Here is a 17,010-nt window from a genome sequence, read left to right as displayed (position 1 = left end):
AAGCGCCATTGATTGAACCCCTCAAGCCTTCAGCACGCGGAGTCTTGGAAAGCAAAGATTGGTAAACTAGTGCTCAGACCACTCCGGCTGCTCCAGTTAAATTGGATTGGAAATATTAGGATATAGATGAATCCTTCAGGAGGCTTTCGCAAAGCTTTTGTCACCGGAAATGTAGCTTGGGAGCGGTATGAAAGGTTTGATAGTGTACTGTCTCCACAGAATCATAAGACGAGGGTGTCGCAGCTGTCTCCACTGATACCTAAGCGTTTTAAGTAGACTTATAGACACACTTGACTGTTATATCAGCGGGCTGAAAACTTTCGGCGCAGGCTTTCATTCAAGGTTTTATTTTTTTTCTCTTCTTCGTCTTGTAATCAAGAAATTTGGACGTGCATCATGTGCAGTTCTCTCTCAAAAAAGGACGGTTTTATCTCGCTCCTCCAGGGGTTTATTCAAAGTCTTCAGACAAGTCTCACAAAACATGAATGACACTGAGATTGCTGATAGCGATGAGGAAAGTCCATCATCAGCTTCTCTGTGAGTTCTGGGTACTGAGTGATGTAAACATTTCATTGCAATCAAAGCGCTAAGTGTAAACACTGTGCGCCCTTTTTCCAAATACATTTATATCTGAAGAGATTGCTGATGAATACAATATGCATCACCTGTGTGTCAAGAAAACACCACCCCCCTCCTCCACACACACATCTTTCTTCACAATTATGATGATGAAATATGCAACAAGAGATTAGACAAATCACTGTACTCCGATGCTGCTTCGTCTTGATGCAAATGTAGTCACTGATCCGCTATACTAAGAGGCTTTATGAAGGAAATTCACGGTTGTTAGTTATATAATCTAAAATAGGGCAAAATGCAATCACTGTTCTTATCATCTGAAGAAGATGTCACTACATTCGGTTCTAGTTTTGTGTGGATACGTAGGATGTGGCACGCAGAGAATGCTCTTAATAAGATAATTCACTTCCAACCATTTTGTCCACATTTCAGCTGAATTTGTGTCCACTTTAACAATGCCATCTTTTTCACTGTGATAACTATTTCACAAAATAATCCAAAATATGACTTAAAGTGTGCCGTTTCTGTCCCTAGGGACTCGACACCCATCGCGTCTTTCTTTAGCTCTCTGAATATGTTTGTTCTGCAATGCTTACCCTCCCGGGCGCTGTAGCTGCACACGGTTCTCTAAGAGGTATCATTGTAATTGGTTGAATATTTGATGTGTGTGCTTAGCATTAACATGGAGACGCTCGTGCAGGCAGCGCTAGGAGGAAATAATTCTGGGTAAACTCTGGGTTGCTCAACTGAAACTTCCTCGCATGTGGAACATTTTCTTTTGGCCTTATTTTTTATAAAACTACAGAGCATATTTGAGCGACTTAGGTTTGTAGTTCTTTTTCATGCATGAAAAAATGGATGCAAGTGCTTCAGATAGGTGGATTCATATGCATGACTTTGGTCATTTCACATTATCATTTGGCTATAGGAATGCACTTTCTCCCTAACCCCCTCCCCCCGATACACTCATGTACAGCCTTCACACTGATAGGTATTGATATCGGAACAGTGCCCCCCGCCTGTGGAGGCCTCTCATTGGTGACGAACAGCCTGGCCCCGCTGGTCACGCCAATTCCCCCCCCCCCCCTGATTTCTTTCTGTTTGGGGGTGGTGGGGGGTGGGCCCCGCTTGTCAAGTGAATTAAAATACCAAATAATAATAATACCAATGATAAAAAGTTAATAAAAAATGGCATGTTCCTCCCTGATTGTGCGGGTGTTGTGGTATTCAATTATGCAATTTTCATTGGCATATTAATCATCTTTTCAACAAACAAGCCGCCGTTAATTAAAGCAAAGCATGGATAAAGACGTGTTGCCGGATCATCACTCCGTTTATCACCGCGCACAGACCCGCAGTTAAGTAAATTCAGGCTGTGAGATGAATTTCAATGGTCTCCCTGTTTCTTCCTCTGTGTGTGTGTGCGGTTAACCGTGTGTTTGTGCGCATTGTGTTCGGAGGTGTGGTTAGTGACGTGTCGTGTCAGGGAAATTGAAATTTGAGAATTCCTTTAATTGTTTTATACAGACATCTAACGAATGTGGGAGGTCTCTTTTTTCATGATCCGTTTTTTCCTCACTGATTTGAATGTTAAATACCCTTTGTAAACCACAGATGAGTCACAGTGACTCCAGTTGGATGCATTTAGATGTTTTCCTTTGCCTCTCAGTGGCCACCAGTGGAACATCTCTGTACACTCTGCCCATTCTCCTTGCCTATTTTACTTTCTGTGCCTTGCTCATTGGTGGGAGGGGATGGAGATTATTCCGGATCTTGTAAGATATGGGCCTCTCTAATCATAGCTCACTGCCTTTACTGTCATTCAGTCACTAAATGGTAGCGGGGTTGAAAATGTCCTTGGTGACGGGAGCAGCCAGACAGCCATGCAAGTGCTTGAGTTCCGCCAGCAGAAAGGGAACTGGAGGCATCTGTAGACATGTCGCCTGTCCCTCTTTGTGGAGCAACTTTATCAGCAGCAGCCGCTCACCCACTTGCTAAACTGGAGGGCTAGTGCTCTCTTAACTTAAACATAAGATCTTTGTGGTTTGAAGCACTCGGCTGCTCTGCGCCCAACGTGGATCTGAAAGGCAAACACGACTCCATCACAAAATCACACCTCATGGAAAACTTGTTTCTGCTGTGTTAGCTCGAATCTAAATGCACTCAAACAGACTGTTGCACTGGAGCAAGACTCCCCCCCTCTTCCCATCTAAAGAAAGAATGAAAGAGGGAGAAGGAGAGAGTGGGTGAGAGATGGAGATGGAGGAGGAGGAGGAATGAGAGAGAGAGGGGGAGAGAAAAGTCAAAAACCTCCACATAACAATGCCGGAGAAAAATCAGAACATTTTCCACCGAAAGATGGGCCATTTCCAAATCCTTGTGCCCTATCAGACAAATTAAAGTAAATCAAGCATGAAATGAAGCAGAAGAGCCCGGAGATAAGGCTCCTTTAAGTCGTTTACAGATTAGGACAGAGAGAGAGAGGGAGAGGTGCATCTGGTCTCTGGCAGTGAAGGAGGCTAGTTTCTCATTTCACAATAGCAGCCTGTGTATAGGATTACTCTCCCCTGTCACCGACATGAGGAGCAGTGGGGGAATAGACGTCCACAAAATGTGTCTAAATATGTCCCCTCAGAAATGTTTCCAACCCAAAAAACACTCTTGGTGTCGACCCCGATGTGACACGCGATAAACAAACATGTTTGACCCGGTGTATCGTTTTCGATTTGTTGGGTATTTCAGCCGCCCCTTCACCTTTTTTCTAAGATCAAGTGGCTTCATCACCACACAGCTTAAAAAAATTCAAATGAATTCAGGATTGGCCGAGCGGTGTCACGTGACTGTATGGCTGTCAGCTCCTATGCGCATGTTAGGCACGCCTCAGACCAGGTTTGGGGGGGTGGGAGAAGGGGTGGGGGTGTACAAATTATATTCTCCAAATGTGATTTTGTTTCAATGTCTCATCGCTCTGTTTAATATGTACGTCTATTTCTGCCTTACATCAACAGATTAATTGCTGTTTTATTTTAGCACTCGCAAATAATCAAAACATAATTATGGAGCTAGTTGCTCATGATATTTTACAGTGCACACACACTCTCATCCCACTCATGCATGCACGCAAATGCAACTAAACACCCCCCCTCCACACACACATTTGCCTACACACACAGAGGCACCCACACAAGGTAAAGGGTGCGCTGCTCTTTGATGCCGCGCGTCAGACTCTCGCTGGATTTTATTTCACTCCTTCCGTGTATCTTTTCTGGAAGTGATGAGAGGTGGGCTCCGAGAGAGACGAGATCTGGCCCGCGTGGCCGGGTAGCTGCTCTCCAAAGCCGCGACCTTGACCTTCCCCTGCCCAAGTCTTAGGTTTAGCTCCTTTATCGCACTATCTCCAGGCATTTAAAAATACTCCTGAAACTCAATGATTTAACCCGCTTTTACGCTGTTCACATCAAAACTGGATGAAAAAAAGCTTAATCCATCTTATCTGTTGACTGTCAAACTGCTCCGGCTAAAACCTACTCACAAAAGACAACTAGGTCACCCAGGAAAAAACAGAATTCCCCCGTTACCCAGGGGAAGTTGCAGGCTGGTAATTGACTTGGGAAGAGATTCAGGAGCATTTTTTAAAATAGTCTCTTCCTGAATTAGCTGCAGAATATCAAGACTTGGAGGTGGCAATGTTTACTTGTGTTCCTTGTTAAAAAGTTATTTGTTTAGATACTACACAGCAAAGTCATATACAGTACAGATGTATCATGTGTTCCCTTCCAATAAAACAAGTTCATGTCATGATATTTTTATTTATGACAGCAACTTCCCATTGAAGCTGAAGTCTTAGACTTTGCAATCCATCAGTCTCAAAAACATGCATTCCCAGTGCCATCAATTACTCATTCATTCTGTCACACTCAGGTGGCGAAATGTCCTTTTGATGGTTAGGACATTTTGAGAAAAGCATTTAAAATAATCAGATTCCAGCTGAGTGGTGTGTGTCCTCTAGATGTTGTCGGTGATACAGCGATATCTCGGCGTGAGGACAGTCATTCTTTAGGTTTCGCTGTCTCCCTTTACATGCTATCAATAGAAATTGCAGTGCTTCTCCAAAGATGGATGTGTCAGAGATTGTTGTCAGCAAGCCTGCTGCTAACTTCACCAGGCTTTTGATAAAAAAAGTGCTTCACAGCTGGTATATTTCAATTGTTCAATGACACCAAACAGCAGGGTTGGTAATGTACTGCAGGACCAAGTTCTTGTCTGGGAGTGTGTGTGTGCAGCTTAACTTTCTCAGTTCTTTATTACTTGAATTACTGCAGCTCAAATTCAATGATGGTCATGGCCATGGCCAGATTCCGGGTTATCTGTGGTTCCCCATAAACAAAGAGTCCAGTATCCCTAAGAATTATTTCCACACCTCGTGATTTACATCCACTGCCGACGTTCAATGCCAATGCAGGAAGATGTCGACTATGTAGTGAGGCGGAAAGCCAGTGCGTGGAGGTCGGGCGGATGGGCATGTAGCGCTTCTGACTTGTCACAGTCCTGTCGCAGACCTGCACACACGTTTGCCTTTTCATTAGGAATAGTGTTTGCTCTCTGGCAGGGAGTTAGATGAGAAGGTGGATACCACTCTCTTATCTGTCCGTTAAATATATAGCTACAGCCAGCAGCTAGTTAAGTTAGCCCACCACAAAGTGTGGAAACAAGGGGGAAACAGGATCACTTATGAACATGTTACATGTTTGTGTCTTTTGCTTGTACAAAAAGTGAAGTGTTAAAACAGCCCCCATTTTTTGGAGGGGTTGTGTGTTAAACATACAGTAGAAACAGAATGAGAGTAGAACCGACATTCCCATTCAAATCCAGATAGCAGGATGTTCAGAGAGGACATTTGTATGTCTACTGATGTCATAGCAAAGAACTGTGAATGCAAGCTAACAACGGCATGGCCATTTTCTTTCGAACTGGACAAACAACAACATTTACAGTACAAAGTGTATTCTGAACTCTTTCTATGTATATGCCAAGCAAAAGTATGTTTGGCCACATGACCCCCTGTAAAAAGGCAGATTGCCTTTTGTAAACTCCTGTTTTTGTACGAATAAAACAAAAAAGAGATCAGTTAATTAGTGAGGTGATTGTTGGCGGATTCACCACGTTTTAATACATTTAAGCTAACTGTTTCCCCTTGTGTCAAGTCCCTTATGCTAAGCGAAGCTCAGCTAACCAGCTGCTAGCTGTAGCTTTGAAATGAATGGTTTGTAGGTTTTAGCTTTTACTTTCCAACTCTCCAGCAGAAATACAAATTGTCTTACTTTTGTCTTTGCAGATATAATGTAGACACCACACATTTAAAAAGCATAAACATTGAATACATTCTGTTGTTTTTTTCAGGTCCAATATGGATATCTTTGTCTGGAGATGGGCTTGAAACACCTGTATTCCTAGCTGTGTCTTTGAAAACAATACTGTGTTGGGTCCTTCTACAAGAGGGGGGTTTGAGTCCTCTGCCCCTTCCAATCCCTCCACAACGGCCCCCCCAGCCCCCTGCTCAGCCTGAGTGGAGTGTCACAGCTAAAAGGCCCTAATCCCTTTGGTTTGTTTAACTCTTTCCCCCCCAAGCCCGCCACAGCCTGACAACAAGCCTGACCTGAAGGGGTGAACCCCACTACCAAATCACCCCCCCTCCTCACGTGACCAAACTCCTACGGTTGTTAACTTTCTCCCAGCTGTTCAGGGCCAGAAGCAGCCACATATAGGCGGGTTAGGGTGGGTCTGGGGAAGATGGAGGAGGGTGAGGAGGAGATGATGGTGGTGAGGGTCCTCCACTGTTTTAAAACAAGTACCTTGCTCAGAGATAATAGGGTTGTGGGTTATAAATGATGCGTTTTGCTCACTAGGACCTGATAATAGCGGTTTGGGTAGGGGGGAAGAAAAGTTTCATCGCTCTCTTATCAGAGCTCTGTGACATTTCTCTTTCAGCTGTAAAATTTCATATCACATATCTGCTTTAAAGATGTGGCACCTTTTGTTGAACCGATACAGTACATTCCATTCCACCCCATATGCCTCTCTCATGGTATATTAATTTATAGCCCATTTGCTGGCTCTATAATGCAGCTTGTCAGCGGAGATGACTGGGATTCAGTAGGACATCTGTGAATTGCCACACACAGGCTATTGAACTTTGAACAGCAGACATTTATATGCTTTGAATCAAAGGTACTGCTTGATATCAGTAGGGATCACCTGCCGTTCGAAGCTCAAACATATTTTCGCAATTGTTTTTACTGGTGTCATTCTTTGTTACCCATAATTCTCCTTACTTAAGATAAAAGGAGGAGTAAACCAAATATATGTTCATAGGAAATGTATTTTCCTTTAACTTTGTTCGGTGAAGTAGTTAGAGAAGTCAAATTCATGTTGAAAGTAGCCCGAACTGATCTATTTCTTTAACAAATGTTAATCTGCGGTAGCAAGTTGATGATGTAATTTGTCATCTGTGACCACTTCCTTACTCTGGGCCAGTAGAGATATTAAAGAAATCAGGCTTACAGTTCACGTGGTTAATAGAGTCATTCGTACTGATGTCATATGTGAATTTGTCATTGCATTTAAAATAAAAAGGCAATTTTAAGAGCATTTCAGTTGCAGACTTATATCAAACCTGTTTGATTAAAAGAAGGTTGACCAAACAATTGATGAATCCATAACATAATAGGCAGATTAATTGATATGGAAAACAATTATTGTTATTTGACGCTTAAATATCTAACAATACCATTTAGAAGTGTAAAGATAGTTCAACTGTTTTAAGGTCTCTGTCAGTCAACATTCCAGTTATCTTTTAAAATCATACCAGGCTGGCATCCTGCCACTAAGTAACTCATTAGTATTCAGTCTTGTGCCATTATAGGGAGAGATGAGGTTCCCTATTCCTATAAACCATAACAGAAAAGAAAGACAGGACACACATTAAAAAAGCACAAAAAAACTCAAAACAAACAGATGCCAGCGTGGCGCATCTTGGGTGCTATCTGAGGAGGATCTCTCCACACAAAGGGACATTCATAGGGTTGCCAAGTATCTATGGAGTGCAGGAACAGACCCTAGAGTCTAGTGACAGATGATGATCTTATCGAGGGAAGGGTGGGGCGTCGGGGGTAGGTGGTAGGGTTGAGGAGGGGGTCTGAGGTGCAGAGGGTGAAGGTACAGGGTCTGGTTGGAGGAGGGGGTACAGCTCTTGAGCCACATCACAAGCTCTGTTTTGCCAAGTGTGTGGCATTTGAGAATCAGATGATGAGGAGCGTTGAATAAGGACACCGGCTTTGGGTTCTTCTATTTGTCCATTCTTGTTGGAAAGGTGATTTCTGTAAAAGAGTTGGAATTGTTGGGCTTGTCGGACATTAAATCATCAACAGTTTTTTCCGCCATAATTCAAAAAATGGTTACTAGCCCAGTTGATAACAGAACACATCTGTCGGTAAATGTCTTCAATATTACTAAACTTTCAAATGCTCATAGGGAACAAGCAGATAGTACATGAAGGGAACTCATTATTCATCCACGCGTGTTTTTGTGGAGATCCTCCACCAGTATCTGCAACAGATGTGACAAACCATCTGTGAGCCAAGCTCCTCAGGCAACATTTGGTGAGAGATGCACACAACTGGCATCTAAACATGGCTGACGACAAACTGCACAAATTGAATCGAACCCTGGTTTTCCCCCCCTTTTCTGCACCTACATTACCCCGTTTTGTCCAAGCATCCCACCCCCCACGAATAGAAAGAAAGGGGTAAAGGAAAGGAATCAGAATCGTTTGGCTGAGGATGGCTTGTGCTGTTTGTCAAGCGGGGCTAAACAGGAACTTGCATCCAAGCGGTTAAAGGCCGTGGGTCTTATCTGAGGACAAACAGAATGCATCAAGCGGTGGCTGTTGCTCTCCGTGATGACGACCAGCTGTGCACCGATGTTTAATTATTTCTCTGTAATGAGCTTACCCACCTTCCACTGCAGCACCGGGAAGACAGCATGGAACACGGGAGGGGAGACAGAGTGAAAGAAAGAACGAGATAACGCTGTCCAGATTATCTTATTGTTGGGTCTATTCCAAAACTGTGCCTGCATTTCCTCTTAAAAATTACTTGTGTTTAGACCATGTGGTGGTGATGCAGTTTTTTACGTAAGATGTGGTCAAACAAGGGCATTTTTATTATAGCTGACATTTAGCTTTTTGTGTAGTGACCACCATCAATGAGTATATTATGAAAGAGACATCATTTGTAGAGGGTAATAATACAAACCTGATGTTTTGATCATGTCTATGCATGCAAAGGAGCACATAAGCGTACATTTCCATATTAGCACAACAGACGGACAACAATAGCGTGCCGCAGATACACGGCTGATATTTACCAAGTAGAACAGGGCCTGAATAGGTCATTATACCACATACGCATCAGAAAGTTCAGTGATCGCTTCAGCCCATCCAGCATGAACTGAATGCCCTGAATACCTATTAGCCACATGTGTGGACAAATAGGTTAAAAAGACACAATGTTAACAAACTCATGTAGAGTTTGTTTGATTACTAATACATTAGATTTATTTGCCTGGCTAGATTATCAATTTCTGGCAGGTTGGCTTCCTTGTAAAAGGTCAATTTTTATGTTGGAGGATCCCATAATAATGATGATTTTCCGAAGCTGGCCCTAATATCTGACCTTAGTAAATATGTTTATGTTCTCAATAAGTAGTTTTACATTTTATAAACCCTTTTCAATCCCAAGAAAACCTAAAGTGTGTACATTTTGGTCTTCTATAAATGTCTTGTTACATTTGTTTTAGTTTGGTTGTACTCTCACTTCTCACTTCTGGATCAAAAATGTTTTTTAGTGATGGCCCTAACAATAGACTTTAGGCCTTATAATTGGACTCCTCAAACCAATGGGTGCCATCATGGTGACTTTGTCCGCTTCTTAAACACAGTCGATGCTCAGACCTGATTCAAACATCCTTTGTTTCAGTTTGTGGAACTTCTTGTGTCCAGAAAGTTTATCAAATCAGATATAACTTATAGCTACAGAAGTCTGAACTATCACACTTCCTCTAACAAGACTTCTCAGAGTTGTCAAGGCAACCAGACGGAAATCTACAGTTGAGAACCTTTCGACACACACTCGTAGACACTTGCACACACCAACACGCAGGGAAACATCCTCTCTGGAAAACTATGTCACGGCCTGCCAAGGGGTTTGTCATAACTATTTGATTAATCACCATCCCAAAAAAGTACACTGAATCTAAGAGATAAGATAGTGCGGGGGTGACAGGGAGGTGAGCACCGGTTAGTTCTTCCAGTGCTATCCCGGTTTCACTGTTAATTAACTGGAGCTCTGCAACAGCACTAACAAGGCCCAGTCTTCCTGGAAGCAACAGCAATAAGCCTGCCACTAGCTGCTCTCGCAAGCCAGCGAGCCTGCACTGTCTCACAGAGATTATTCTCCACACAAGACACCTTTCAAGTAAGGTTAGCGCGCCATGTGTCTGAGGAACACCATCAGATGGATGCTCACTTGATTTGCTTATCCATTTTGAAAAAACCCTTGGCTGTAACCTTCACTGTTTACCGCAGAGCTTTGAGGGCAATCATATAATCGCACATGTAGGCTTGAGTTTAAAGGACAACGAATGAACGTCACTGTGATTTGATGTGGAACTGGAGCACTAAGGCTTACTGCTTTGGTTTCTGCTTTGTTTCTAGGAGAGCTGGATACGTTCCTTAAAGAAGGCGAGCGTCGGATCCAAACCCGGCAGGAGCTCCCTGTGGGGACCACGTGGGGACCGTTCGAGGGGAAGATCGAGATGAACCCTGAAAACACTACACTGGTATGTTTTAAGCATCTACTGAATCAAATTGAATATTTGAGAAACATTTTGTTATATTAACCCACCACAACAAACTTGATGGTTAGAAACAAATGGATACAATTCATACAACTAGTAGGGCACTCAGACAACACAGACCTTTACTATATACCAACGCCAAATGGCCCATATGGCAATTTTAACCCAAGTGAAGAATAAATTGTACCTGCCCCATGATATGAAACCACTGAAAACCAACTTCTTCCTTGGCTGTCCAAGCTGTAACATACACAACTGATTGGGCTCTATTTAAAGGTTAATTGCAAGGTATTATATTTGATCTTACTCATTTATTATAAATGAACTTTGCTCTGAAGCACATTTCACAAGGTAGTGATCAAACTGTCTATCGGTGTGGTACATGTGAGGACTTTTTTACTGACATAAAAATCGATTGATTTATCCACCCTATTAAGCCACTATTTACACATTTATAAAATCTCTTATAAATGATGCCATATTTTATAGGATTTAGTTTGGACTGAAATCACTTCATTTGGTCAACCTTTGCCTTTAGCAACCATGGAAACATGATTACTGGAAAGTCCTACAGTACTATCTAAAGACCATATTAATGGTAATTCCCATGACAGGCGAACATACTGAGGTGACTGTGGCGGGATCCAACTGGCCCACAACAAAAGCCTTTGAAGTGCATCCATTTTAAAACCATTTAATCTGCATATTTTATGACAAAACACTTCTCATTTGTGGATGTTTGAGCCTCAGTCCAGGCTTCAGTTGAGTGAAGTCACAACCATTATTTTTGATGTTACACCTGCAACACAGCAGCTTTTATATCTCTTGTTCCAAAAGATCCCAGCAGAGGCTTGTGTTGACCTGCTGCTCTGTTGAGTGACAAGCCCTCACGGGTTTGATTCCTCATTCTGCATTCGGATAAGTAAGAAATTCCATTAAAATTGTAACCAAGATCCCATTCATCCTGTTAGAAACATAAGGACAGTCCATGAGGATTGTGGGACTCAGAGGCCCTCCACGCGTTTTCCCAGATTCCTTAAACTTTATTAAATCGTTTTCAGAGCAGTCACGGACTGTTTTCTAAGCTCCCCTCTTGGTTTTGAAGTCATCAGTGGCTTTCAATACTCAGGCCGTATTATAGCCATGAAATACGGCTTCTCTCAGGGTAAAGCCAGTTATCCATGGGCAGAACAATTATTTTTTACAGAGCAAACACCTCAAGTTGCCTTCCAAAGTAACACTCAGATATATTTTTTCAGCAAATCTCGGCATGGATTTCCCTGAAAAAAGGCATCCAATACCAACCTTCAACTGTCCCTCAAATGACTCTCGTGATGTCATGTATTTTATCTCTTTGAATTGTTGGGTCTTTTGGTAGATACAAACTTTACAAATTATTCACACCGCATGCTGAACTAGATGCACAAACTGATTGTTGCTCTTGGCTCCTAACTAACTGCCCTCGTCAGGAATTCATCGCCACTTTTCCACATCCTCCTTAGGTTTTTTTAAGCAAGCAGGTGCTGGTCATCACCTGTAATTGGCTGTGGAGGGGTTACAGAATATGCCTAACCCCCTCGCAATTAAAAGCCGAGGAAGAAGCTTGGCACATTGCCTTTAAGGATCTCATGTGTGTCTATTCTCCTGGGGCCCCTCTCAATGCTTTGCTGCTTGCCCCTCCTCCTCTCTTAAGTTTCATCTCTCAAATGGGGTAGTGGCTGTTAGCAGCTTCTCACTATCTCTCATTAAAGGCTAGGTCAACCCAACTGGCATGTTTTGTTTTAGTGAGCCTCCTTTAGGGGTTTTTAACTTTGTTCCCTTAAGCCAGAAAATATCAGCCAATTCTGGTATTTGTACATCGCGGGGGAATCGTATCACTTTACAGAAGCATAGTTTTATTTTTGTTTAAATAGAAACCTGCAGTTATTGAGCTGTTGCCTTGTTAAACAAGCAGCCGTTGGCAACATCTGTAATGTGGAGCCGCATTTATCTCAGTTATTTCAGTAGGAGCGAGGGAGTTGGTTGGAAATCTTCAAACACTGACATATCAAGACAAGATCCCTGATGCCACACCTGGAAGAGGTTGAAATAACAAAAATGTAAGTGTGAGAAGAGAAAGAAGAAGAAGGGGGGAAAAAAGCTGGGCTAGTTTTGATGCGTGTCAGGGGCGTCCAGAGGAGGGTCAGAAAGGCAGCAGAAGCGTTTGAGGTAGAAATAAAGGCTCATTGCTTCACGGGTCTCAGTCATTCTTATGAAGTGTGACCTCCACAGACTATTAAATGTCCTTTCACTCTCTTAGATTTTTTGAATCCATTGAGGTGAATGAATTACCCCGAGTATATGGCAGGAGTGACACCTCTCTCGTGCCTGGAACACACGACCCGCGCTGCTGAGATATTGATATGCCCTCTCTGAAATCAAACATATTTTATCCTTCATCCAGACACGTCATTTAAGATATTACTTTTTAGAGGTCAAGCTATTTTGGTTGAGCCGCCGTCTGGCGGTGCACAGGTTGGCAATTCTTGGCATTGTGCCCGGAGGTGTAATGTCTTCTTAAAGTGGCTTATAGTAAATAATGAAAATACGGTAAATTTAAGCATTCAACTGGACATGAGTAGCACTTTGGCTCAAGCAGAGACGTTTAGGAGCGGGTCCGGATGGTGTCTGGGGAGTCGTCCTGGGGAGTCTGATGGAGAGGTGGGGAAAGGATGGGGGGAGGAGGGGAGGGTCACCGGTCCCTGGAGGCAGCAAATGGGAGCAGGAGCTGGAGCTAGCTGTATGTGCCGTGGCGTGGGAGCCGATATGTGGGCTGGCTGCTGGGGGGAGACAGGTCTCAGCAGCTGACCGGAGTGATGGATGATGCTGAGAAAAAGAACAGTGAGTGGAGCGTTGCATGCAGTTGTCTCAGACAGGCTGGAAAGAGAGGTGTAAAGCTTGAAAAAGAAAGAATGAAAAAGGAGAGCAGGGGGGAGGAGGGGAGGAAGCAGGAAAAAACAGAGGGGGAAAAAGCATGACAGGAAATCTGGGCATCTGCAGGACAGAGATAGGGTCACATCTTGACCGTTTATCAAAGAGGAAAGCAGATTTCACAGCTGATGGGTCGGCCGTGGCAGGTCTGCAGACCCCACGGCTCAGCCTGGCATGAGGCGCTGGAGTTATAGTTATTGTTGGTGCAGACCTGTTAACACAATCACATTGAATTGTGTTGGAGGGATCATAAGGCTTTTTTTTATCGTGGTGTTTTTATACGTTCTTTATTAGAGATGCACAAAGATAACAACAGGTCATCAGTATTGGAAGATAAAAGCTTTAAAAATAAATCCAAGCAAGAAAAGTGATTTTTTTCTATATGACAGGCCAAAAAGATAAAGGAAATGTTTCACTACAGGAGACTTGATGTTCTCTGCAGTTAGGTGGAAAATGATTTGCGTCTATATCAACATCGACAGTTGGCCAAAATGAGTTGAAATAGATCCAGATATCAGACATCGTGCAAAACTATTGTCTATATAACTATAAGACTTAGTACCTTTTGGTCCAAATACAGATCAAATGTAACATGTAATGTTTTTGAGACGATAATGATACAAATTGAGATGCCAAGCCTTAATCAAAGAAACAGAAGTCTAACCCTAACCATACTAGATTGCAAGTCAGAAACCAAACTCTGAACTGAAAACTAACTTACTGGACCGGGTTAAAGCACTTTGTATTAAGCTAGGCAAAGGTAAGAAGCCAGAGGAGTAAGGGCCAAAAGCAAGTAACAGAGAGCAATACAAAAACATTTGAAAGAGGAAGAAGATGGAGAAAGAATGAAACACTAAGAGTTGGCGTTTGCTTGTTGTCAGCCACATTCTCCCCTCTGTTCCTCTGCTCTGCTCTCTGTCTGACTGATGGAGCTGCCAGAGTGCCGTCTCATCCCTCACTTCTCTCACTGATCATCAGACCATTAGACTTCCAATTACAGCCGCAGCCCCGGCGCAGGTGAGCGACGAGCACATTCAAGCCGGCTGCCGACAACGCCTCCGCCCGACTCCCTTACACTCTCCCAAATTAACGCAAATTAATAGTGACACTCAGACATAAATGTCTGCAATCGGGGGGCCAAATATTAACAGTCTGGGTCGAAGCTATTGAGTAGCAGGTGTCTTTAAAGGCGGGTAATTACCTACGCTGGACAGAACCGGGAGCAGAAGCTGGCCCACGGTCTGCCTGGAGTGAGAGGCCTGGCCCTGGTGAGCCTGGCTCCCATTGTAGGTGTTAATAATTGATTGGGAGGCAAGCTATTAATGAGCAGCAGATTTAGAGCTCTGTTGTAAATGTGTGTTGATGAGGGTGTTGCCGCCTCTTGTACAATGCCTTACCAATGCTAATTACTGGGGCTTAGTCAAGGTGCACTGTAATGAGTCTGGATTCAATACAATTGTGGTCTGTATGTGTTTTGAGGGCCTTTTAGTGCAAATGACATGCTAATTGTAATGGAGAACACTTCCAGATTGAAATCTATAAGGCTTTTTTGTATCTTGTTCTCTATCTTAATAAACCTATTGTAGAGCTAAATAAGCTGTGAGCATATTTATGATAAAACAAATCTAATATTGTTATCTATGTTTCAAACAAGGGTCCTGGAACAAAGACAACGATATGGAAGATTACACGGGCATAAACAGCCTATTTTAACCTTAATCAAATATTACAATATTACTATTATATTAAAATCACCTAAGTAATACGTATGTTTGCCATAATACAGGAGTGTTGAGTGAGTACATCACTGTTGTTTTTGTCTAATTCTGTAAATTAGAATTGTAGGTAACAAATTAAGGTACATTATTTCAAATCTACTGGTGTTAAGTCTCACATATTTTGCTAACATGTGCATCAGAGCCTTAAATGCCTGTATGTTGTTTGCACATGTGCACAAAGTATCTGCGTTTACATGAACTTAAATGTGTGTGTTTTGGGTCGTACTGTATGTGTGGGGAGGGCATGTGTCAGCGCCTCAGTGTGCGTGTGCTGCAGACTGTGTGTTGTTTTCTGCTGCGAACAGAGAGCTTTAGCTTGTAGTCTACAGAAGAGCGAAAATGTCAAGATACTGTCCTAATTTTCACCTGGGACAGAGAGAGGCAGAGGCTGTCAACCGACGGAGTGTGATTATTGTGTAATTTAGTACAAGGGTAGGAATATGGGCCTGTGCAACCAAAACTGCTCCAGAAATTATTCAGCCCATCACTCAAGCCATTTATCTCCCGCCTTTTTTTGCCCACCCTCTCCCTTGCAATATGCTTATTGTTAGCTACCCCTAAACTTTAACAAGTGGGTGGCGGATTTTTCTGTTCAGAAATTATATTTTTCTTCTTGTCATTGCTTCATTAATCAAGAGAAGGCATTCTGAAAAATGTTTTGTTTTGGAGGCTGCAATCTATTTTGTGGTGTGTGTGTTGTAGTTAATCTGCGCCCGTGGCAGGTTTCCCCTCCGAAACGCAGCGCTAAGCAGCGGTATCGCAGGCCTATGTTGTAGCCTCTGTCATAGCAAGGAGAGCTGATGCAGGCCTGGGCTCGCCTGATAAGGAAAAGAGGATTCAACATGGCTGGAAAGGAGAATCAGTGGGACTTGAGAGTGGAGTACGGATGGGGCAGATGCGCTCGCACACACAAAAACACACACACACACATACGTGCAGAACCATGCACACATGTTCTACACACATACAGTCACACATGAGCCGACACACACACAAATCATCACCATCATCACACTGGCACATGCCCAGGCAATTATTTACAGTAACATCCAATTACATATGCAAGAAGGCACCCCAGGATAGGGCCTCTCTGGAGCTATAGCTGCTAAATGGCACACCACATAGGCATTCTGAAATATGCATGCACATAAACAAACAAACTAAATTTGAAACATTCTGATTTATGCTTTTAAAGGTGGCCTGCGCTTTCTATCTGTAAGTCACACTGCCTCGGATATGGTTTTGAAAATGCCCAACATTATCAGGACTAACAGGATTTGAATTTCTGTGTTGGACACACAAATAATTTTGGCACAAAATAATGTGGCTTCATCTAATGAAATAATGGGCCCAAATGGTAGGCGGAGAACCAATTTGTGATTGCATGCATCAATTATTTCTTGGGTTTAAAACCAATATCAGGGCTGGGGTCTCTTCAGATGGGTAAAATGGTAATTATCTGGCCTGCTTTCCCTCGCGCTGGTGTCATCCATATATCTATCGATGGCATTATCGATGGTTTTCATGTTCTAAAATTCCAAAAAGGAGGAAACATGAAAGCAAATTGCATTGAAGTAGCCTTATAAATCTGGGCTTTATTTTGCAAAGATCAACATGAATTGATGTCAGTTTGTGAGTCAGATGGATAATGGGTTGTGGCGAACTAACTAGCATTGTTTTCTTTATTGCTGCATATATATTTATTTCCCAAGCCTGCACTTTGAACGTTTCTGTGCATGGCTGGAGCTCGTTGCCGCCGACAGCTCCA

At 42.8% G+C, this 17,010-nt stretch overlaps 1 protein-coding gene across 2 annotated transcripts in view; it reads left to right on the top strand.

The window, feature by feature from the left end:
- zfpm2a (zinc finger protein, FOG family member 2a) overlaps nt 1-17,010 on the top strand; it is a 123,687-nt gene that overhangs the window by 50,542 nt on the left and 56,135 nt on the right. For both annotated transcript variants that reach the window (XM_034228882.1, XM_034228876.1), the window contains exon 4: nt 10,352-10,476. In XM_034228882.1, the coding sequence (XP_034084773.1) occupies nt 10,352-10,476 (125 nt within the window). The remainder of the gene's footprint in view (nt 1-10,351; nt 10,477-17,010) is intronic.

The sequence above is a fragment of the Gymnodraco acuticeps genome, unplaced genomic scaffold (assembly GCF_902827175.1).
Source record: "Gymnodraco acuticeps unplaced genomic scaffold, fGymAcu1.1, whole genome shotgun sequence".
NCBI classification, from domain to species: Eukaryota; Metazoa; Chordata; class Actinopteri; order Perciformes; family Bathydraconidae; genus Gymnodraco; species Gymnodraco acuticeps.
Note: the sequence above shows the minus strand (reverse complement) of the source record. Positions and strands in the feature narration are given on the sequence as shown.